This window comes from Pristiophorus japonicus, chromosome 5 (assembly GCF_044704955.1).
Source record: "Pristiophorus japonicus isolate sPriJap1 chromosome 5, sPriJap1.hap1, whole genome shotgun sequence".
In the NCBI taxonomy this organism is placed as follows: domain Eukaryota; kingdom Metazoa; phylum Chordata; class Chondrichthyes; family Pristiophoridae; genus Pristiophorus; species Pristiophorus japonicus.
The window spans coordinates 272,510,728-272,535,676 of NC_091981.1; the positions used below are offsets into that span (position 1 = coordinate 272,510,728).

Genomic DNA, 24,949 nt, shown 5'->3' on the forward strand with positions numbered 1-24,949 from the left:
AGAAGGCTGGACTAATGATATGGAGACATGAGTTGAAATCCCACCACGGCAGCTGGGGAATTTAAATTCAGTTAATCAAATAAATCTGCAATAAAAAGCTAGTATCAGTAATGGTGACCATGAAACTATCGGATTTCGTAAAAACCCAAGCTAGTTCACTGATATTCTTTAGGGAAGGAAATCTGCCGTCCTTACCCGGTCTGGCCTACATGTGACTCCAGACCCACAGCAATGTGGTTGACTCTAAACTGCCCCATCTTCTCAAGGGTAATTAGGGATGGGCAATAAATGCTGGCCCTGCTGGAGACGCCCACATCCCATGAACGAATAACTTAAAAAAAATATATCAGGTGAATTTCTGTCGTCACCGCCAGGGCAGTAATCTGGTGAGGTCCAGCGCTCACCCTTTATTGAATCCCAATGGAATGAAAGTCAGACGTGATTTATCATGGCGGATGATCGTTACCGCCAGATTAACGCCCAGGCAGTGAGGATGGAAATCTACCCCACAGTTTTAGGGAGGCTTTTATAATTTTGCTGGAAAGAGGAAACATGGGACAAATTCATCTGTTTTTGAAGCCGTTCAGATCAGAGGAAGCCAACCTCCTTTCTGTCAACCTGAGACGCTCAATACATGGCCGTGAAATGAGGTGGTAAAACTCGCAAAGACTAAAAGCAGAAGAGTTCAGAGTGGGTTTCTTGGCGAGGGTGTGGATTAAAAACCCTTCAAAAAAGAGATAGATTTAAAGTAATTGGGGAGGGAGGTTTAGAGGGGATTTGAGTGGAAATGTTGTCACCCAGAGGGTGCTGGGGTTTCTGGAACTCACTGCCTGAAAGGGTGGTGGAGGCAGAAATTGTCACCACATCGTCACCACTTGGATGTGCCATAACCTGGAGGGTTACGGACCAAGAGCTGGAAAGTGAGATTAAGCTGGACAGCTCTTGGTCGGCTGGCACGGACACAATGGGCTGAAATGGCCTCCTTCCATGCTGTGAATGTCAATGATTCTATGATATCTTGTCCTTCATAAGATGAAGAAAACGTCAAAAGCCTGTTCAAGAAGAAAATAAAATGCCGCTGAGTCATTACACTGGGGATGCTGATGAGACTATCTTCTATTCCAAAAGTCTAATTCCAATTTATTGTTCCTGAAATGCAGTGAATTGTCTTCACTAACTTCATTTTTTTATACAGAACCACAAACATTAAAAGGCAAAGTACGTTCCACATCATTAAGCATGATTCTGCACAGCCCCTAGTTCTTACACTGGTAATATGTTCAAATCCCTCCTTGGCCTCCCCCCACCTCCCTACCTCTGTAACCTCCTCCAGCCCTCTGAGAACTCTGTGTTCTTCCAATTCCTGCCTCCTGTGCATCCCAATTCCTTTGTCCCACCTCTGGCGGCCGTACCTTCAGCTGCCTGGGCCCCAAGCTCTGGAACTCTCTCCTTAATCATCTCTGGCCTCTCTCTCCTCCTTTAAGACACTCCTTAAGAGCTATCTCTTTGACCAAGCATTTGGTCACCTGTCCTAATGTCTCCTTATGTGGCTTGCTGTCAACTTTGTCTGGTAATGCTTCTGTGAACTGCCTTGGAATGGTTTACTACATCAAAGGTGCTATATAAATGAAAGTTGTTGTTGTTATGACACTGCAGTCCCCCCAAAGGACAATCACAGTTTCCGCAAAATATCGGGCCTGAAATCGCGTTCCCCACGGGTGCGTATGAGGTGTGCACGTGACTGTGGGGTCCCCGCATGTTCCGTGTTTAGGTATACAAAGTGCATGCGCCTAAACCCGCCACTCACGATCTGTCAAAAAATCTTTTGATAGATCGCACGCATGCGAAAGGAAAAGGCCTCCGTGGGCGGAGAGTTGCGCTATTTGCCCAACTCCTGCCCAGCAAATGTCCTTCAAATTCTTACGTTGACAAGTTAGGTGAGTGGGCAAATGCATGGCAGATGCAGTATAATGTAGATAAATGTGAGGTTATCCACTTTGGTGGCAAAAACAGGAAGGCAGAATATTATCTGAATATCGACATATTAGGAAAAGGGGAGGTGCAACGATACCTGGGTGTCATGGTTCATCAGTCATTGAAAGTTGGCATGCAGGTACAGCAGGCGGTGAAGAAGGCAAATGGCATTTTGGACTTCATAGCGAGAGGATTTGAGTATAGGAGCAGGGAGGTCTTACTGCCGTTGTACAGGGCCTTGGTGAGGCCACACCTTGAATATTGTGTACAGTTTTGGTCTCCTAATCTGAGGAAGGACATTTTTGCTATTGAGGGAGTGCAGCGAAGGTTCACCAGACTGATTCCCGGGATGGCAGGACTGACATATGAAGAAAGACTGGATCGACTAGGCTTATATTCACTGGAATTTAGAAGAATGAGAGGGGATCTCGTAGAAACATATAAAATTCTGATGGGATTGGACAGGTTAGATGCAGGAAGAATGTTCCCGATGTTGGGGAAGTCCAGAACCAGGGGTCACAGTCTAAGGATAAGGGGTAAGCCATTTAGGACCGAGATGAGGAAAAACTTCTTCATTCAGAGAATTGTGAACCTGTGGAATTCAGTTCATTGGATATATTCAAAAGGGAGTTAGATGTGGTCCTTATGGCTAAAGGGATCAAGGGGTATGGAGAGAAACAGGAAAGGGGTACTGAGGTGAATGATCAGCCATGATCTTATTGAATGGTGGTGCAGGCTCGAAGGGCCGAATGGCCTACTCCTGCACCTATTTTCTATGTTTCTATGTTGGTAAAAGCAGGCAAGCTTTAACAAATAGAAAAATAAAATGTTATCACTCATTTATATATAAAAAATCCTGTCCATTAAGGCAAGTTTATTTTTAACCCTGTGAAGACATATTTAAAAATATTTAAAAAAAATAAATTTTTGTATAAAATATTTAATTAAATTGCATTTTAGTTAATTTTAAATATGTAATGTTTAAAAAAAATGTATTTTCCGTGTAAGTGTGATTTTGGGTATATTCCCATTCATACTCATGTGAGCTCCGTATATACGGAACTCACATAAGTATGAATGGGGATCCCTCTACACTGATAGATCCATATGGAACCCGTATGATCCTGGGATACGTGGGCCCCTATGCTGGCCTTCGCATGGAGCCCCAGGACTTCAAGTCTCCGAACCCCCGGGGCCACCAGGTACTTTTATAAGAACATAAGAACATAAGAATTAGGAACAGGAGTAGGCCATCTAGCCCCTTGAGCCTGCTCCGCCATTCAACAAGATCATGGCTGATCTGGCCGTGGACTCAGCTTCACTTACCCACCCACTCCCCGTAAGCCTTAATTCCCTTATTGGTTAAAAATCTATCTATCTGTGACTTGAATACATTTAATGAGCTATCCTCAACTGCTTCCTTGGGCAGAGAATTCCACAGATTCACAACCCTCTGGGAGAAGAAATTCCTTCTCAACTCGGTTTTAAATTGTCTCCCCCGTATTTTGAGGCTGTGCCCCCTAGTTCTAGTCTCCCCTTCCAGTGGAAACAACCTCTCTACCTCTATCTTGTCTATCCCTTTCATTATTTTAAATGTTTCTATAAGATCACCCCTCATCCTTCTGAACTCCAACGAGTAAAGACCCAGTCTACTCAATCTATCATCATAAGGTAACCCCCTCATCTCCGGAATCAGCCTAGTGAATCGTCTTTGTACCCCCTCCAAAGCCAGTATATCCTTCCTTAAGTAAGGTGACCAAAACTGCACGCAGTACTCCAGGTGCGGCCTCACCAATACCCTATACAGTTGCAGCAGGACCTTTTGGGATTCATGCACAAGGACCCCCAGGTCCCTCTGCACCTCAGCATGTTGTCATTTCCCCCCATTCAAATAATATTCCCTTTTACTGTTTTTTTTCCCAAGGTGGATGACCTCACACTTTCTGACATTGTATTCCATCTGCCAAACCTTAGCCCATTCGCTTAAACTATCTAAATCTCTTTGCAGCCTCTCTGTGTCCTCTACACAACCCGCTTTCCCACTAATCTTTGTGTCATCTGCAGATTTTGTTACACTACACTCTGTCCCCTCTTCCAGGACTTCTATGTATATTGTAAACAGTTGTGGTCCCAGCACCGATCCCTGTGGCACACCATTAACCACCAATTTCCAACCCAAAAAGGACCCATTTATCCCGACTCTCTGCCTTCTGTTCGCCAGCCAATTCTCTATCCATGCTAATACATTTCCTCTGACTCCGCGTAACTCTATCTTCTGCAGTAACCTTTTGTGTGGCACCTTATCGAATGCCTTTTGGAAATCTAAATACACCACATCCATCGGTATACCTCTATCCACCATGCTCGTTATATCCTCAAAGAATTCTAGTAAATTAGTTAAACATGATTTCCCCTTCATGAATCCATGCTGCGTCTGCTTGATTGCACTATTCCTATCTAGATGTCCTGCTATTTCTTCCTTAATGATGGTTTCAAGCATTTTCCCCACTACAGATGTTAAACTAACCGGCCTATAGTTACCTGCCTTTTGTCTGCCCCCTTTTTAAAACAGAGGCGTTACATTAGATGCTTTCCAATCTGCTGGTACCTCCTCAGATTCCAGAGAATTTTGGTAGATTATAATGAATGCATCTGCTATAACTTGCGCCATCTCTTTTAATACCCTGGGGTGCATTTCATCAGGACCAGGGGACTTGCCTATCTTGAGTCCCATTAGCCTGTCCAGCACTACCCCACTAGTGATAATGATTATCTCAAGGTCCTCCCTTCCCACATTCTTGTGACCAGCAATTTTTGGCATGGTTTTTGTGTCTTCCACTGTGAAGACCGAAGCAAAATAATTGTTTTAGGTCTCAGCCATTTCCACATTTCCCATTATTAAATCCCCCTTCTCATCTTCTCAGGGACCAACATTTACTTTCGTCACTCTTTATAGAAATTATTGCGGTTGGAGACTTCTGCCCGCGGGATGCCTCCGACCACAATTTGTGGGCCATGATAACATTTCCAGTGATAGAGAGGACACCACCGCAGGTCGGGAAGATAAAGAGCATGCCACTACAACTTCCAGTGCAAGTCGTCCCAAGTGTACGACGACTTTGAGATGGGCGACTGGGTGACATCATCAAGGCCCAGGTCACCGGCTAGAGCATGGGCAGGAACATCGGCGAGGCCCAGGCACAGCAGAGGAGCGGGAAGGTCGGAGCGGATGAGCGGCAAGAGATCATGGCGGAGGTGCGGCGGATGATTGAGGCAGAGAAGCGGCGATGATCGGGGCGGAGGAGCGGTGAGAGACTGTGGCGGAGGTGCGGCAAATGGGAGCACGGGGCCCAGAAGAGCCGAGGGCCCAGGGGCAGCATGGGCCATCCCACACTGCAATACGTGTGCGCACTGGGTCCGTGCAACAGAGTAGGTCTCCAGTCATCCTAGTTAACCCTTGCCATTGGATAAAGGCCTAGCTCTGTCAAGCCCGTGTGGTGGCTGATGTGCAACGGTCACCAGACGTTAAAATAATCCATGCACAGGCATCTTCCACTCCTGAAATTCAGGACTGGAACATCGGGTGCTTCATTGAAACATCTACAAACTCATCCCTTTTGGTGTGGAGGCAAGTCATCCTCGTTCGAGGGACCTCCTAAGAAGGTGATGATTTCTAGTGAAATCCTAACCGTGAGTAAAAGATCTTCCCCCGTAGTATCAAAACTTAATTGCAACTGAAAAGTTGGATTGTCACGTGTCGGCACTCCAGGGAGAAGAGTGGTTAGAATGTGGAACTGGCTACTACAAGGAGTAGTTCTGGCAAATAGCACAGCTGTATTTAAGGGGAAGCCAAGGAAACACATGAAGAAGAAAGGAACAGCAGGATGTATGGATGGGGTTAGAGGAAGAACGGTGGGAGGAGGCTCGTGTAGAGCATAAGTGCCAGCATGAACCAGTTGGGCCAAAAGGCCTGGTTCAGAACTGAACATTCTATTTAATTCTATGCACTTTCCATTGAAGGTTCCCCAATCTGCCACGGTAAATTTGGTAAATGATTGGTGGGAACTCCAGAGAAACAGCGGTTTATGACATTCTGCCGATCTTCCAACGAGTTCATGGCAGGAGATCGTAAATCTGACCCGAATATCAGTTTAGGATTAGTATTGGAGGCATTAAGGAGGTAGGAAAAATGTTTTCATGCGAAAGGAGGGAGATTTAAACATCAGCGTCTCCCTGACAACGGAGGCAGCTCGAGCCTGGAGCAGCTTGAGGGAGATTTAAACATCAGCGTCTCCCTGACAACGGAGGCAGCTCGAGCCTGGAGCTATTACAAGTCCTGCCAAGAGGACAAAATCAGAAATAAAAAGTAATAAAATCGTGACAAGGATGGAGGACAGTGATTGGTTCTTCCATATTAATTGAATCACTGGACAGGGAATGAATGTTAACAACAGCTAATAACTGATTTAATTTGCTGCAATTGCTGATTTTCTAATTTTAACTTAATTTATAATTATGGTACATATTATTTAATTTTGTTTAATTATGATTAATCTTTATTGTACTGATTTCACTATTGTATACTCCTTATTGTATTATTTACAATGTAATTTTAATTTTTTTTTAGTTTTTTTCGCCTGTGTCTATCTGCATGTGCATTTTGGCTGCCGCTTCGGACCCAAGCCTTTAGCCTCTTTTTACATTTCCTTCTCTCGCTTTTTCTCTCTTTCCCTCAATGGTCAATAGCTAACGTGTTGTAAAATTGTTGTGAAGCGCCTTGGGGTGTTTTACTACATTAAAGGCGCTATATAAATAAAAGTTGATAATAGAGGTTATTGGAATAGAATGCATCATCACAAGTGATTATTGAGGCCAATTCGATCATGACATTGAAGATAACACTGGAAGAGGAAAACTGTTCTAGTGTATAAGGACCGAGCAGGGGAATAGGATGAGGGTCGATAGCTCCGATGTGGAACAAGTACGAGCACAGGAACAGGCAGCTTAATTGCTCAAATTTCAATGATATTGAGAAAACAACATTTTGATATTTACTGAGTCAAGATTTATGGTTAAGTTTATTCTCAGAAGGAATTGAATTATGCTGTGAAAAAAAGGAATATCTGTAAACACTGGGAATCTGAAATACACAGGAGGTCATTTAACAGGAATATTGAAATTGCTCATCAAAAATAGACCAAGGTCTATCCAGTTCGCCTTCTACTATCCTGTTAGTTGCATGATACAATAATAACTGACTAATCACAGCCATCAATCTCTGTCAATTATCAATTAGTCTACAGCAGACCCAGATACAACACGAGGAAAAACTCAGTGAAGGAGAACTTTGGGAACCATATATCCAAAGTCGCCTGTTCCTCCCAAGCTCGCTACACTTACCACATGTCATGTCTCAAATTACTCATGTACTGTGTCCAAATGTGTTATTTGCTCAAAGAAATCTATCGAATTTGCATTTGGATGAATCAATATTAATTGCTCTCACCGTCTCCTTCAGGAGCCTGTTCCATAGATTGACAACCAAATAATGAATTGCATAGTCGCATTTAAGGGGAAGCTCGATAAGTACATGCGGGAGAAAGGAATAGAAGGATATGCTGATAGGGTGAGATGAAGTAGGGTGGGATGAGGCTCGTGTGGAGCATAAATACCGACATGGATCAGTTGGGCAGAATGGCCTGTTTCTGTGCTGTAAATACTATATCATTTTATGTAATGTTTCCGCAGATTAAACTTGAATTTGTACTAACGTCCCGAAAGAGAAAGAGATGCCTATGTTTCAGCTGAGACCTTGGGATTTTTATCAGAATGAGCCAGTTTTGACGGGTCACGGCTGACACACTCAACTTTCTTACTCATTTAGAAGCTGATCGGCTTGCTGTGTATTCCCAGTGTTTTCCGTTTGGACTGATTTATACTGTACACCTTTGGAACTAAGGCCTGCCCAAAAGATAGCTGCGGCAATAATAAACACATACACCAAAATCTTGATCCGTTAAGGGTGGAAGGAGCCACTAAAAATGTCAACATCTGGAGACTTCGATAAATGGACATTTCTACCGCTGGTATGGTTCTGCTCACCTCGGCTCCAAAGTTCTAGAGTTTTGCTCCATTGGTGGACGTGTGATGGAATGGAATTCCTGCCCGTCCATGGAGCACGATAAAGACCCTGTCCCAAACTTGTGATACCCTACGGGATGAATTATCTCTGCCCTGGGCCGTCTTAGGGTTGTATTAAGGCCCTCAACAGAAGATGGTGAGTCCCACTGGGGTAATAGGAGGTAGCCTGTGACCGCCCCCAGACATATCATGCCCTCTAGATGTGCAGGGGTTTGGGTGGGTGTGGGGGGAGTGAGGAACATGGTCCTCCCGGCCAGCATTCGAGGTACACTTTAAATGGAATAGAAACCTGGTGGATTTGGGTTCTGCCTAAAAGCAATCTGACCCCCACCCCTCCCAGGGTCAGGGGATCATTCCTCTTTCTCCCCTCTTCCTGGCCCCTGGAATAAGAGCATAAGTATTCGGAGCAGGAGTGGGCCATACGGCCCCTTGAGCCTGTTCCACCATTCAATAAGATCATGGCTGAATTTGAGGGTCTGAGACTCTTTATCTCTATCAGGCTCACTAGAGCTGAAGTACAAGTGTCTGTATTCCTAAAGCTGGACCTACATCAAGGGTGTTTTAGCCGGTCACCCTATTAGTCTCCCTTACCTTATACATCAAGATTCCACTATGCAGTGTCAGAATTTATCATTCTTAAAAGCTCTCTTTCAAATACTATCACAGAAAATGGATACATGCTGAAATTATTAGGCAGAAGAAAAACAAAGGTCAGAGGTTTTTACTTCATCCTCGTGTCCTCTGGAGGGATCATCTCCCGAGTATGAGCCGGCCCATTTAAGTTCACCACGTACAGTGAGATGGTTGGATTCTCCTGACCAGCCTACAGTTAAAAGGCAAAGAATGGATACCATTTTAGAACAGTGACAATAAGGTATGATCATTTCAACAATGTGCGCTGTGTCTAAAAAAAAAATGTAGCTTACAGAATTGTTGCCCTCAATCAAATGTGACAATTTGGAAGTAAGTTTTGGAAAATTCACAACAGCTCAAAGAGACACAGGCCCAGATAAAAGTAACTGCCAATACATTTTGATGTGTATTTGGTTAGTGTTCAGTTCCATTTTGATACAGATATTTTACTTAGAACAAACACGAAAGCCCTGCCCCATCATTATTTGCAAGGAGCTTTCCCCGCGAACAGTTACCTTTGGATAATGGTACACTCTCGCAGTGGGGTACAGGGAGGTAAGGTACATCGGGATTTCCATAGCGGGGACCCTTGAATCATTAATTGTCGCATACGCCAGCCGGGCTCCATCTGGGGACCACCAGTGAGCAATGTTGGTTTTCAGAAGTTCCTCTGTGAAGAGAAGCAGAGCGCCACCACTTTAAGAGAGATGTCTGCATAATGGTCGACCACCTTTCCTGTCCCTACCACCTTGTGAGATTTGTGATGCACTGACTGTTGAAGAAAGAGTTTGCATTTATATAATGCCTTTCATGAATTCAGCATGTTCCAAAGCGCTTTGCAGCCAACTGAATTAGTGTCTATCTTACTGAAGATCAGCTCTTTCTGATGTCTCTTTGACTACAGCAAGTTGATTGGGTAGTGCAGTGTCTCAGACACTCATTACGCCTTTGGACTTGAAATTGAACTGCTCAACATTAGTCAAGAATGTGCTTCTGACAAATTTGGGTTTATCGTCGATATCTTAACTGGGTTCAGCGGTGTCAATCACTGCTCTGTCACCGGTAAGCGTTTTGGGTACCTTTTGTGGAAGTTAACTCACGCTGTTGTTTATCTGCTTATTGTTGTCATGGCCCCGACCTGCGAGGGAACATCAGCGGCAGGTCGGGGCCATAAAAGGAGCGGCGAGTGGCGGCCATGGACAGCATGGAGGCACGCCACCGCAAGGTACAGCGCGAGCTGGTGCAGGAGGGCAACGGCTGTGAAGAGGGACATCATCAAGATCCAGGTCGGGGCCCAGGGGAGGCGCGAGTTCGGGGCCAGGGGCCCAGGGGCAGCACAGGCCAGCCCACACTGCGATATGTGTGCGCACTAGGTCCGTGCAGCAGAGCTGGTCTCCAGTTGTCTTGGGTAATCCTTGCCATTGGACCAAGACTTAGCTCTGTCAAGCCCGTGTAGTGGCTGGTGTGCAACGGCCACTCCACGTTCAAAAAATGCACGCACAGGCATCTTCCACCCATCAGGATATAGTTTGGGTCCTTCATTGGAACACCTGTGAACTCATCCTTTTTTTGGCGTGGAAGCAAGTCATCCTCGTTTTGAGGGACTGCCTGGGATGATTTTGTCAGCCTGACTCAGGAAGTATTACGATATAGCACGTCCTTGAGGCATGGGCTAGGTATTTATATCTTTTTTTGATTTTTTGAAAGGTGAGCCAAGCAGACGGTTGGGCCTAGAAATTGGCCTCCCTAGCACTTCCCGTTATCACCTCTGGGGGGCGATAACGAGACGCTAAGCATTTACCGACCAGGCGTGCAGATCGACTCCCGTTATATTCAGCGAGAGATTTGCGGTGGTCACATCATCGCTGTGCGCATCACACCGGACCCGAACTTTGGTTCGGCCCCCTGCAACATCGCCGGGTGAAAATACCGACAGCTGCTGGAGGCCGGACGCTTCGGGGGTGAAAGTTAAAAGGGGAGGTGGCCGAGATAAGTGAAAAAAATCTCAAAATTTCTCTTAGAATTTTTTTCTGGTGCTTTTCCCCCCCACGATCGATCGGGCTTTCACCAGAAGAAACCAGGATGAACATCAGAAGAAAGTTTAGCACAGCTCCTGATATCACTTTCTCCACGTTAGGCCCCCGGGCCAGCAAGAGTTTCCCATAGAACATCATAAAGGAGTGTTTGAATAGACACCCTGCAAATTATTCTGATTTATTATGAACTGAATGACAGGAATAAGTCATTTTACTGGAAAAAAAAACTGACAGGACAGTAATGCCCAGGACCAACGTTTTCACAGAATGATAGAATGGTTTCAGCACAGAAGGAGGCCATTTGGCCCGTCGAGCCTGTGCCAGACGTTTTGTCCCCCCGGAGTTTCACAGAAACATTTTAGAACAGTTTTAAAGTTATTCTCTACCCTTATCTTCTTTGATCCAGGGGACGAGGTTTGCACACTGACCTTTCACCTCTGTGACCTAGGCTTGACCATCCTAGGCTGACTCTGTTGGCGGCACTTGTCCTCCGCTGAGACCATAATTATTGGTGTCATTGGCACTGAGGGACCCTGAATATACGCCACAATGGATAATGGGAATTGTCGGATAATCAAGAGTTCCAAAGTTTTTGGTTTTACACGCATGATGCAGCAATGCCACGGAGACAGGAGTAGAGACAAGTCTAATACAAATAAAATATGTTGAATATAATCCTTGTTGTGTGGTGAGGAGACTTAGAACTCAGAACGTGGCGGTTCCACTGTAAACTGTCAACCAGGAGTGAGGTTAGGGACACTGGAGCGATGAAGGTGTTGTAGGGCACTTTCAAAGGCAAAGGCACCTGCTGAATATATGTATGCATGTATATATATTTAAAATGGTAGCCAGATATAAAATGGCTGCCAGGGGCTCCGCAAAGCATGATGGGAATTCAGCTAGTCAAGTTAGCTGAATTGCTGGATAACTGCTGACACTGCAGTGCCTGGTACCAGGAATGTCTCTAAGATAGGGAGGCCTGGAAAACATCACAAAGACCCTGAGCAACCCCGAGCTGCGCACAAAGTGATCATGCAGACACGTGCTCATTAGGGGGACAATTTGATTGGCCTAGGTAAACCTATATGTAATCTATAATCAATGTCCAGCGGAAATGGGCTGAAGTAACTGTAATGAACTGTTGTAAAACACATAAATGTCGATGGATTTCTTTGTTCGGTGGAGTGGAGAGCCTGGAGTTGGACCAGAGACTTCCTCCCCGCTGGCGTAATAAAGACCGTTTTGATGTATGGAACCGACCCAGAGTGTCGAGTGATTCTTCCGGGAAAACATTCACGCTAAAAAGGCCACCTACATTTTGGATACCCCGCCCCCCTGCCCGAGGGAAACACGGAAGCTATGTACTTTTAGGTTTGGAATTATTTCAATTCGTTACATTTTCAGTTTGTTGTGGGGATGTTATAGTGCTGCGCTGAGGGAACCACCTCTCGGATGAGATGATAAACCGAGGCCCTGTCTGCCTGTTGAGACGTACGTTAAAAAAATTGCAGGGCCGTATTCAAACAAGCGCAGGGGAGTTCTCCCGATATTTTGGTCACAGTTATACCTCAACATCAGCGCCAAAACAGAGCACAGGATCATAGAAGGATACAGCACAGAAGGAGCCATTCGGCCCTTTGTGCTCTTTGAAAGAGCTGTCCAATTAGTCCCCACTCCCTTGCTCTTTCCTCTTTCCTCTTAGACCTGCTCAAGTACATAGCCAATTTGCTTTTGAAAGTTATTATTGAATTTGCTTCCACCACCCATTCCGATCATAACAATTAGTTGCGTTAAAAAAGATTCTCCTCGTCTTTTCTCTGGTTCTTTTATCTCATTACCTCATCAGTCTCGCCGCTGTTTGTGAAGGACCTTGACGTGGACAAGATGGTTGCCATATTTGTCTACATCCAGTTGCCCTGCCACAGAAGCAATCACCTGAGGACAGAGGGTTCAGTTGAATTGCCTCCTTGACCAAATACCCCCCTGATACTCCTTGTCCAGATTCACACACAGAGAATGAGCACCTGGGTGAGTTACAGGAGACTTCTTGGGATCTATGGCAGGTGCCCAAAAAAATGGGCAATGTCTCCAGGAGAGGCAGGGTGACAAGTGGGGAGCGGAGGGGTTGGGGGCCTAAAATGAGGTCCCGGCGTTCTAAATCTTCAAAGATTAATGGAAAAGCTGGGGGTGTTGAGTTCTTGGGGGCTGATTTTCACTTTTGTTGGGGGTTGCGAATGGGCTGTAATGAATTGACCGCCCGCTTATATATCCCGTCCGATTTCCCCATTGCATTACTGTCATTGGAAAGTAAAAGCAGGTGGAATGTAGAATGAACAGCCAATCCACTAACACCAACCTTCAACCACCGCTGAACATAAGAAAATAAGAAATAGGAGCAGGAGTAGGCCATTTGGCCCCTCGAGCCTGCTCCGCCATTTAATCCGATCATGGACTCAGGCCCACTTCCCTGCCCACTCCCCATAATCCCTTAATCCCTTATCAGTTAAGAAACTGTCTATCTCTGTCTTAAATATATTCAATGTCCCAGCTTCCACAGCTCTCCAAGGCAGCGAATTCCACAGATTTACAAAGAAGAAATTTCTCCTCATCTCAGTTTTAAATAGGCGGCCCTTTATTCTAAGATCGTGCCCTCTAGTTCCAGTCTCCCTGATCAGTGGAAACATCCTCTCTGCATCCACCTTGTCAAGCCCCCTCATAATCTTATATGTTTCGATAAGATCACCTCTCATTCTTCTGAACTCCAATGAGTAGAGGCCCAACCTACTCAACCTTTCCTGATAAGTCAAACCCCTCATCTCCGGAATCAACCTAGTGAATCTTGTGTCTCTGAACTGCCTCCAAAGCAAGTATATCCTTTCTTAAATATGGAAACCAAAACTGTACGCCTCACCAATACCCTGTACAACTGTAGCAAGACTTCCCTGCTTCTATACTCCATCCCCTTTGCAATAAAGGCCAAGGTTCCATTGGCCTTCCTGACGTCATTGGAAAGTAAAATCGGGCGGGGTGTAGAATGAGTGGCCAATCCATTAACACCCGCCTTCTACCACCGCTGAAAGTTAAAATCGGCCCTTGTAAACCCAGAAATTGCTGTTTTGAATAGTAACGCAGTCCTTTTAAGTATTAAGCTAGCCAATTTAAAAAGAACACATCAAAATTCATGACGATGCCAGCTACCCGAATGAACACATCTAATATTAAAGGTGCTAATTTCCTGACAGACTCTCTCACAGCATTCTCAACAACATAATGATTCTGTGCAATTATCTGTGGGTTTTAATTTTTTTTTATCTCTTCAGCTTTCAATTCAGACATTGGGTGTTGTTCACGGCTCTGCTCAGAAGCAGGCAGATGCTCTTGAGAGGTGTCCGATCACCACTGCAGCCTGAGCAGGGTGGACCGTGAGAAAGGGACAATTTTAACTCAACCAGCCCTTTGGGAAACTGACGGGATCGGGTGCAACTCTGGTTTTGCGTCCCGCCCGATTTTACTTTCCACTGAAGTCAGCGGGGAGTAATATTGGGTGGGAATGTGGCACATAGCCGATCCCGTGGGGAATCCCGCCCGCCGAGTTCGGTTAAAATGACCCCTTCTGTCAGAACTGACTGACTGGCAGCAAACTTCGGAGAACTGGCGGGTCGGGTGATATGAAGCAGCGAGTAAAAGGGCTATCACCCAATGGGAGACCCTTCTCTCATCCCCAGTCACCTTTGCCACACGGACTGCAGCGGTTCAAGAGGGCGGCTCACTACTGCTTTCTCGAGGGCAATTAGGGACAGGCAATAAATGCCGGCCTTGCCAGCGATGCCCACATCCCGTGAATGAATTTTCAAAAAAGTCTCCAACCTCTCGCTCTCTGGAAACCTTTCTTACTTCACATTGCTATTATGCTCCTTGCTCCCTAGACTTTCTTTTTCTCAGCTTCAAATAATACAGTGGGTCATTGAACCTGTTCTTCCTCCGCTCTCCATCCCTCTGTTAAAATAAAAACTCACCACCTCAACACCTCAAAAGACTGTGCAACACTCTCCCGCCCCCCTCTCCGCCCCCACCACACCCCCCAATCATTCCTTCCTGGTTGAACTATTGGCTTTTAAAATCCAACGATCATCCTTACTTTCAAGGCTTCTGTTTGGGCCTTGACCCCTTCACCTGGGTTTCCTACTTAAAAAGTAAGACCTCTATTCACTTCTGGCTGGAATAAAAGGCAACATAGTCTGAAGTAATACACACTGAAGAATTGGACTGTGCCTTCACACTACCAGTGAGTCTTTCAATATAAATCAGAATATATAAAACACGCAACCTACGTTGTCTGTACTGGAATGTAACTTTATGATTTTAATAAACCAGAGATTATCCTTAAAACTCCGCTTCTTTGCTTCTCAGTTACTAACTCCGACCCCACCGACATTTCAAAATGGCTCCCCTCCTCCCAAGATGTACAATATTTATTGCTTCAGCTCGATGGGTTCACCATCTTGGAAGAAGGGACGATATTTATGGCCTTGTCCAAATGGCCATCCCTGAAAGTGCAACATTTATAGTTTTATCAGTGTGGCCACACATCACCTGCTGACACCATGTTACACCCAGTGTTCACTGTCGGTAATTCTTATTACATTTAATCTTAACAATACTGTAGTGCTGGTATTGCTAATTAAGAAGTGATGACTGTGTGCCAACAGTCACCGTGGAGTGAGATGCCACGCACCTTTAGATATAATGAATGGGAAAGGGTTTAAGGAGCATTGTCAATGCTTTCTCATTTTCTTTCTTGGCCTATCAATCACAGCTCTCATAATGCTCAACAATGGCCCTTAAGCCGGATTAGCTTCGACACAGATTGCCTCTCGAGCTGCCTGCTAAAACCTCATTGTACAGTTCACTGCGGTAAACCAACTGTTTTTCCAATCGAGTTGGAGACTTTCTCAGCTCCGCAGCAGTTTGTTGGTGAGGTGCCCCTTTGAATAAATGCTCATCAAATATGTCCACCCCTTCAGAAAGACGAGACATTTTGCATCTGTAGGATACTGAACAGCCTTCATCGACAACACAACCAGGTTGCAAAGGCCTGGAGCTCCCTTCTCGACAACAGAGAAGGCCGAGGGGTCACTTAACAGAGGTCTTCAAAATAATTAAAGAGTTCGATAGGGTTGGCGCAGAGAAAATGTTCCCACTTGTGGGAGAGTCGAAAACTAGAGGTCATAAATACAAGACAGTCACTAATAAATTCAATAGGGAATTCAGGAGAAACTTCTTTACCCAGTGAGTGGTTTTAATTTGAAAGAAGAAAGACTTGCATTTGTATAGCACCTTTCATGACCTCAGGACATTCCTCAGTGCTTTACAGCCAATTAACTACTTTTGAAGCGGAGTCACTGTAGGAAATGAGACAACCAATTTGCACACAGCAATATGGAACTTGCTACCACAAGGAGCAGTTGAGGGAATAGCATAGATATATTTAAGATAGATAAGCACACGAGGGAGAAAGATTGTGCTGATGGGGCTAGATGAGCATAAATGCTGGAAAAGACCAGTTGGGTCGAATGGCCTGTGTCCGTGTTGCAGACGTGATGTAACTTGAAGATAACATCATCATCATCATAGGCAGTCCCTCCGAATCGAGGAAGACTTGCTTCCACTCCTGAAGTGAGTTCTTTGGTGGCTGAACAGTCCAAGACTTTGCCACAGCTGAGACAGATAGTCGTTGAGGGAAGGGATGGGTGGGACTGATTTGCCTGCGCTTGATTTCTGCACGCTCTCGGCGTTGAGACTCGAGGTGCTCAGCGCCCTCCCGGATGCACTTCCTCCACTTAGGGCGGTCTTTGGCCAGGGACTGATCGCAACCGAGGAGGCAGCAGCACCAAATGTCCCAGCCTCGGCCTCATCCAGGCTTGTGTACATTGCTGTTCCTCTTTCTACCACCAGATGGACCCATTGCACAGCTTGATTTTTATTCCCCACAAATAACATCCTGCAGAATCTGTGAGTCAAAGACCGCTCTATCTCATGCTTGACATCGCCATAAGAGTGATGTAGAGTTTTCAATAAACCTTCTACAGTCTTACAGCAAAAATAAAATACTTCGGATCTTGGCGAGTTCATCACAGACATAATGGTTGTAAAATCATGAGCAATAACATTGAATTACGACCAGGAACAACATAAGATGGTTAGAGACCAAACAACACAGATATTAATATGTACACTATACATTGTAATCGACTAAACCCTATCCAGGCTATACCAGCATTCCAGGGATTTGGGACTACAACAAATTAAATAACGCTTGCATTTTAATGGCTCATTAACATGGCAAATGGTCTCGAAGTGATGCATGCCATTACTTTAAAGTGCAAAGAGTGTTGTTATGTGCACAAACACGGCACCCAGTCTGTGCCATCACCATCCCAAAACAGCTATGAGATGAACGATGAGTCTGCTTTTCTCATGGGGCAGAATGGTAGAATAGAAGGTGTGCATTCGGCCCATCATGCCCATGCCAGTTCTTTGAAAGAGCTGTCCAATTAGTCCCACTTCCCCCGCTCTTTTCCCACAGCCCTGAATGTTTTTCCTTTTCAAGTCTTGATCCAATTCCCTTTTGAAAGCTATTACTGAATCTGCTTCCACCGCCCTTTCAGACAGTGCTTTCCAGGTCATAACAACTCGCTGCGTATACATGTTTTTTCTCGCCTCGCTACTGGTTCTTTTGCCAATCACCTTAAGAATGCCTCCTCTGGTTACCGACCCGCCTGCCAACGGGAAGAGTTATTCGTTATTGACTCGATCAAAACCCCTGCTAGCCGCGACACTGGGAGGACTCCCTGCTCTTACTTGAAACATAGAAACATAGAAAACAGGTGCAGGAGTAGGCCATTCGGTCCTTCGAGCCTGCACCACCATTCAATGAGTTCATGGCTGAACATGCAACTTCAGTACCCCATTCCTGCTTTCTCGCCATACCCCTTGATCCCCCTAGTAGTAAGGACTACATCTAACTCCTTTTTGAATATATTTAGTGAATTGGCCTCAATAACTTTCTGTGGTAGAGAATTCCATAGGTTCACCACTCTCTGGGTGAATAAGTTTCTCCTCATCTCGGTCCTAAATGGCTTACCCCTTATCCTTAGACTGTGACCCCTGGTTCTGGACTTCCCCAACATTGGGAACATTCTTCCTGCATCTAACCTGTCTAAACCCGTCAGAATTTTAAACGTTTCTATGAGATCCCCTCTCATTCTTCTGAACTCCAGTGAATACAAGCCCAGTTGATCCAGTCTTTCTTGATAGGTCAGTCCCGCCATCCTGGGAATCAGTCTGGTGAACCTTCGCTGCACTCCCTCAATAGCAAGAATGTCCTTCCTCAAGTTAGGAGACCAAAACTGTACACAATACTCCAGGTGTGGCCTCACCAAGGCCCTGTACAACTGTAGCAACACCTCCCTGCCCCTGTACTCAAATCCCCTCGCTATGAAGGCCAACATGCCATTTGCTTTCTTAACCGCCTGCTGTACCTGCATGCCAACCTTCAATGACTGATGTACCATGACACCCAGATCTCGTTGCACCTCCCCTTTTCCTAATCTGTCACCATTCAGACAATAGTCTGTCTCTCTGTTTTTACCACCAAAGTGGATAACCTCACATTTATCCGCATTATACTTCATCTGCCATGCATTTGCCCAAAAGTGCCATGGGATCTTTAGCATCCACCTGAAACAGCAGGAGGAACCTCGGTCGGACATCCCACCAGAAACCCCCTCAGGGCCGTGTTAATGCGTCAGCCTAGATGAGGTGCTCAAGGCCTGTAGCTGGCCTTAGACCTTGCCCGTCTCCACCCCTACCTCAGCTCATCTGCTGCTGAAACCCTCATCCATGCCTTTGTTACCTCTAGACCTAACTATTCCAACGCACTCCTGGCTGGCCTCCCACATTCTACCCTACATAAACTTGAGGTTATTCAAAATTCGGTTGCCCGCATCTGAACTCGCACCAAGTCCCGCTCACCCATCACCCCCGTGCTCGCTGACCTACATTAAGTAATGCCTCGATTTCAAAATTCTCATCCTTATTTTCAAATCCCTCCATGGCCTTGCCCCTTCCTATCTGTAATCTCCTCCAGCCCCACAACCCCTTGAGATGTCTGCGCTCCTCTAATTCTGCCCTCTTGATTATAATTGCTCAACCATTGGTGGCCTTGCCTTCTGTTGCCTAGGCCCCAAGCTCTGGAATTCCCAGCCTAAACATCTCTGACTTTCTACTCTCTTTCCATAAGAACATAAGAACATAAGAATTAGGAACAGGAGGAGGCCATCTAGCCCCTCGAGCCTGCTCCGCCATTGAACAAGATCATGGCTGATCTGGCTGTGGACTCAGCTCTACTTACCCGCCCGCTCCTCGTAACCCTTAATTCCCTTATTTTTTTAAAATCTATCTATCTGTGACTTGAATACATTCAATGAGCTAGCCTCAACTGCTTCCTTGGGCAGAGAATTTTACAGATTCACAACCCTCTGGGAGAAGAAATTCCTTTTCAACTTGGTTTTAAATTGGCTCCCCCGTATTTTGAGGCTGTGCCCCCTAGTTCTGGTCTCCCCGACCAGTGGAAACAACCTCTCCGCCTCTATCCTGTCTATCCCTTTCATTATTTTAAATGTTTCAATAAGATCACCCCTCATCCTTCTGAAATCCAATGAGTAAAGACCCAATCTACTCAATCTATCATCATAAGGTAACCCCCTCATCTCCGGAATCAGCCTAGTAAATCGTCTCTATACCCCCTCCAAAGCTAGTATATCCTTCCTTAAGTAAGGTGACCAAAACTGCATGCAGTACTCCAGGTGCAGCCTCACCAATACCCTATACAGTTGCAGAAGGACCTCCCTGCTTTTGTACTCCATCCCTCTCGCAATGAAGGCCAACATTCCATTCGCCTTCCTGATTACCTGCTGCACCTGCAAACTAACTTTTTGGGATTCATGCACAAGGAGCGGTAGAGGATCCCGTTGACCTGCGGAGGATGCGTGAGTGCCAGGAGATTTACTCGGCCGCGTCCTCCGCCAGGATCAACTGGGAGAAATGTTCCGGACTCCTGGTGGGTCAGTGGCGGGTGGACTCCCTGCCGGAGGAGCTCAGGCCTTTTGCCTGGAGCACGACCCATCTCCTCTATCTGGGAGTCTACCTTAGCCCCGACGAGGGAGCCTGGCCGGCGAACTGGCAGGAGCTGGAGGCCAAGGTCGCCGCTCGCCTAGGGCGCTGGACAGGACTGCTCCGAGTGCTGTCCTACAGGGGTCAAGCGCTAGTCATAAACCAGCTGGTGGCCGCAATGTTGTGGTACCGGCTGGTCACTTTGACCCCTCCCCCTGCGTTTGTCGCCAAGATACAGAAGAAGCTGGTGGACTTCTTCTGGAACAACAGGAAGCACTGGGTCTCTGCCGCGGTCTTGAGTCTCCCGCTTGAGGAGGGCGGTCAGTCGTTGGTGTGCGTCAGCGCCCAGCTCGCGACTTTCCGTCTTCAGACCCTGCAGAGATACCTTTACGTCGAGCCCCCTCCTAGGTGGTGTGCTCTGGCGAGGTATTTCTTCCGCCAGCAGCGCGACCTCAATTATGACACGCAGCTCCTGTTTGTGAACTTGGGGGGTGCCAGGACCGCCCTCCGGGAGCTGCCTGTCTTTTACAGGGAACTCATCGGGGTCTGGAACAAAGTCTCCACCAAGCGCAGCTCTCCGCCGGCTGGAGTGGCGGCCGTCCTGCAGGAGCCGCTGCTCGGGAATCCGTACCTCCACGGCCGACGTTTCATGTGGCGGTCGGAAGAGAGGGCTGTGGCTGGTGAGGTGACCAGGGTCAGGGACCTGCTCGATGGCGGAGGAGCGGGCTGGATGGCGCTAGACATGCTGGCGCGGCACCTAAACTCTGCCAACGTCCGCCACGCGGCCGATGCCATCGAGTCGCTAAAAACAGCTCTGGGCCCTGACTCCGTTAGGTGCATCGAGGAGGCTCAAGCACGTGGGGAGATCCCATCCGAACTGACCCCCGTCCGGACGGAATTCCTCATCGGCGCCAAACCCCGGAACCTCCCTCGGGGGCCGGCGCCTCACAACTTGAGCCGCCTCGGGGAAATCCCCTCCGTGCCTTTCAGTTCCGCGCGGAGGGGTTTCCTGTACGGGCTGCTCCTGTCACCCTCAACTTTGCCATCCTCGCCGGCCGTCCGGACACGCCATGGCGTACCATCTTGCCGTCCGGAGGAGGCGGGGGTCCCCGATGGAGGGCACTCTACGCAGGGGTCCTCCCACTATCCATCGGGGACTTGGCCTGGAGGGTGGTGCACGGAGCAGTGCCGTGCAACAAATTTTTAAGCCGGTTCACGGACTCCCAGGCCGCCTGCAATTTCTGCGGTCTGGAGGAGTCCGTGTTCCATGTTTTTATTGAGTGCACGAGGTTGCAGCCCCTGTTCCATTATTTGAAGGGGCTGCTCCTGAAATTCTGGCTGCACTTCAGTCCCACCCTCCTGATCTTTGGGCACCCTGTGCGGAGGGGAGCGGGTAGGTCCGAAGGCCTCCTCGTAGGACTGCTCCTGGGCACGGCCAAGGGTGCCATCAGCCGGTCCAGGCAGCGGGCGGTCGAGGGGGTCGTTCAACCTGACTGCCTGCCTCTCTTCCGCTCTTACATCCGGTCCAGGGTGTCCTTGGAGATGGAGCACAAGTGTCCACCGGTACGCTCGCGGCCTTCCGCGAGAGGTGGGCACCGGAGGGACTGGAGTGCATCATCACGCCCGGCAACCAAATTTTAATTTGATTTTACGTTTTAAAGTTTAATTTGTTTTAATTGCCGGTGCTTTTACTGTCCCCTTCCCTTTTATAGGGGGCACCGGAGAAATTGTGATTTTAGTGCCCAAAAAAAAAAAAACACAAAAAAACCCACAAAAAAAACCACAAAAAAAAACCAAAAAAAGGAAAAAAAGGGCCTTGTAAATGTCTGGTGTGTCACCCAGGTCGGGTGGCACAGTTTAATGTTTATGTTTTGCAGGTAGACTCTAAAAGAGTTTCATGCACAAGGACCTCCAGGTCCCTCTGCACCGCAGCATGTTGTAATTTCTCCCCATTCAAATAATATTCCCTTTTTGCTGTTTTTTTTCCCAAGGTGGATGATCTCACACTTTCCGACATTGTATTCCATCTGCCAAACCTTAGCCCATTCGCTTAACCTATCCAAATCTCTTTGCAGCCTCTCTGTGTCCTCTACACAACCCGCTTTCCCACTAATCTTTGTGTCAGCTGCAAATTTTGTTACACTACACTCCATCCCCTCTTCCAGGTCATCTATGTATATTGTAAACTGTTGTGGTCCCAGCACCGATCCCTGTGGCACACCACTAACCACCGATTTCCAACCCGAAAAGGACCCATTTATCCCGACTCTCTGCTTTCTGTTCGCCAGCCAATTCCCTATCCATGCTAATACATTTCCACTGACTCCGCGTACCTTTATCTTCTGCAGTAACCTTTTATGTGGCACTTTATCGAATGCCTTTTGGAAATCTAAATACACCACATCCATCGGTACACCTCTATCCACCATGCTCGTTATATCCTCCTTTAAGACGCTCCTTAAAACCTATCTCTTTCACCAAGCTGTTGGTCAGCTGCCCTCATTTCTCCTTATATGCCTCGGTGTCAATTTTTTAAAATCTCATAATATTCCTGTGAAGCGCCTTGGGATGTTTCACTACGTTAAAGGCACTATATAAATGCAAATAATTGTTGTTGTGACTACCTCTGATGCGGAGACGAGAATAGTGTCAACTGAGCCCAGTTGAAACGTAAATGCCGAGGAAGAATTTCATGCAGAGGTGCCGATTGTTACTGATATTACACAACAACAACTTGTATTTATATAGCACCTTTAACATCGTAGAACGTCCCAAGGCGTTCCACAGGAGTGTTTTAAGACAAAACAAATAAATTTGACACCGAGCCACGTAAGAAGAAATTAGGGCAGGTGTCCAAAAGCTGAGTCAGAAAGGTAGGTTTTAGGAGTGTCTTGAAGGAGGAGAGAGAGAGATAAAGAGGTGGAAAGGTTTAGGGAGGGAGTTCCAGAGCTTGTGGCCCAGGCAACAGAAGCTGAAAACTACAACAATAACTAGCATTTAGATGGCCTCATTAACCTAGAAAAATGTCTTAAAGGACTTCACAGAGACAGAAGGAAAAGAAAAGTGGACATCAAGGCAAAGGAACTATTAGGAAGAGTGACCAAAAGCTTGATCCAAGAGGTGGGTTTTAAAGGCCCACTATATCATTATAAGAATTATATACAAACTATACAGTTTGCATTGTAACAATTTAGTTTGCTTAAATTTAATAGAGTTTGATGTTTTTGGTTCCTACACAAATAAAACAGATGTATGTTCAGAAGTAAAGATATTCTATAGGAACATAGGAACATAGAAACATAGAAAATAGGTGCAGGAGTAGGCCATTCAGCCCTTCTAGCCTGCACCGCCATTCAATGAGTTCATGGCTGAACATGAAACTTCAGTACCCCCTTCCTGCTTTCTCGCCATACCCCTTGATCCCCCGAGTAGTAAGGACTTCATCTAACTCCCTTTTGAATATATTTAGTGAATTGGCCTCAACTACTTTCTGTGGTCGAGCATTCCACAGGTTCACCACTCTCTGGGTGAAGAAGTTTCTCCTCATCTCGGTCCTAAATGGCTTACCCCTTATCCTTAGACTGTGACCCCTGGTTCTGGACTTCCCCAACATTGGGAACATTCTTCCTGCATCTAACCTGTCTAAACCCATCAGAATTTTAAACGTTTCGATGAGGTCCCCTCTCATTCTTCTGAACTCCAGTGAATACAAGCCCAGTTGATCCAGTAGGAGGAGGCCATTCAGACCCTCGAGCTTATTCCGCTATTCAATGAGATCGGGGCTAATCTGCGACCTAACTCCAAATACCCACCTTTGGCCCATATCCCTTAATAGAAACATAGAAACATAGAAAATAGGTGCAGGAGTAGGCCATTCGGCCCTTTGAGCCTGCACATCCATTCAACAAGATCATGGCTGATCACCCACCCCAGCACCCCCACCGCCCCCCCACGCCCCCTCCACACCCCCTGACCCCCCCCAGCCGCAAGGACCACATCCAACTCCCTCCCGAACACATCCAATGAACTGTAGCTTCACAATAGTACTACAGGTGCAACATCCCAAATCCGGAATTCCGAAAACCAGAATTGCCGAAAACCAGACATTTTGGCGAGTGGCGAGGAGCGGAGGATCGGCAGGCGATGAGGTCCGAAATCTGGCAAAACCCAAAATCCGGCATGGATTCGGTCCCAAGGATTCCGGATTTCAGACTATTGATTTTCTTGTCTGAAATCCGGAAAAACACATTAACCGGCACGGACTTGGTCCTGAGGATTTTGGATTTCAGACGTTGTACCTGTATTGATAAATGTTTAATATTTAAATTATCAATTTTTAATAAACCATACTGTTGAATATAAGACAACAGTATTAAATTATAGGGGCCAAAATTCATCAACTCACCGCCCACTGCCGCCGACATTGCTCTTGCAGATCCGCCCAGTGCCACTTTGGAGGTGGCCTGGAGCGGGCGGGAGGGGAGAGCCACTGGGAACTGTCCGCTGACGTCAGCGGACGGCTGAGTGGCGCAACTGAGCTCCCATATTGATGCGGGCGGGAGTCTTAGCCAGAACAGGGGGGGGTGGACCGCTGTGAGGAGGCTGGTCTGTCCCCAACGGTAAGCCTGAAGAACCTGAAAAAGAGGTTGGTGAAAATTTTTCTTTAATTCCACAGCGACTTACCTGGATGAGGTCCCCTGAAGGTCTTTGGATAGTTTTTTTATTTTTTACTGTTAATTTGTTTTCAGGTCTTCGACCCTCCCTGGGCCCGACTCCATCCTCGGCGGCACTTGGGCAGCATTCGCCTCTGTCGCCGAGAATGAGACCTCCCGCCCGCTGCCGCCCAGATTGGCGGTGTACGTCGTCCATTTGCCGCCCTCGGCGGTGAATCTCCTGCCCAAAGTACCATCCGGTACCTCGGCAGCCATGGGCGGTGTCATATATTCAACCAGCATTGTAACCCATGTATAATCTGATCCAATTTGTACACT

General features: G+C 46.7%; 1 protein-coding gene across 4 annotated transcripts in view; it reads right to left on the reverse strand.

Annotated features, from left to right (window-relative positions):
• Window positions 1–24,949, reverse strand: part of dpp6a (dipeptidyl-peptidase 6a) — an 828,704-nt gene that overhangs the window by 197,947 nt on the left and 605,808 nt on the right. For all 4 annotated transcript variants that reach the window (XR_011593400.1, XM_070881647.1, XM_070881648.1 and 1 more), the window contains 2 exons: window positions 9,264–9,418; window positions 8,841–8,938 (listed from right to left, as the gene is read on the reverse strand). Coding sequence is in view for 3 of the 4 variants with exons in the window: in XM_070881647.1 (XP_070737748.1) it covers window positions 8,841–8,938; window positions 9,264–9,418 (253 nt within the window). In the remaining variant the exon portion in view is untranslated. The remainder of the gene's footprint in view (window positions 1–8,840; window positions 8,939–9,263; window positions 9,419–24,949) is intronic.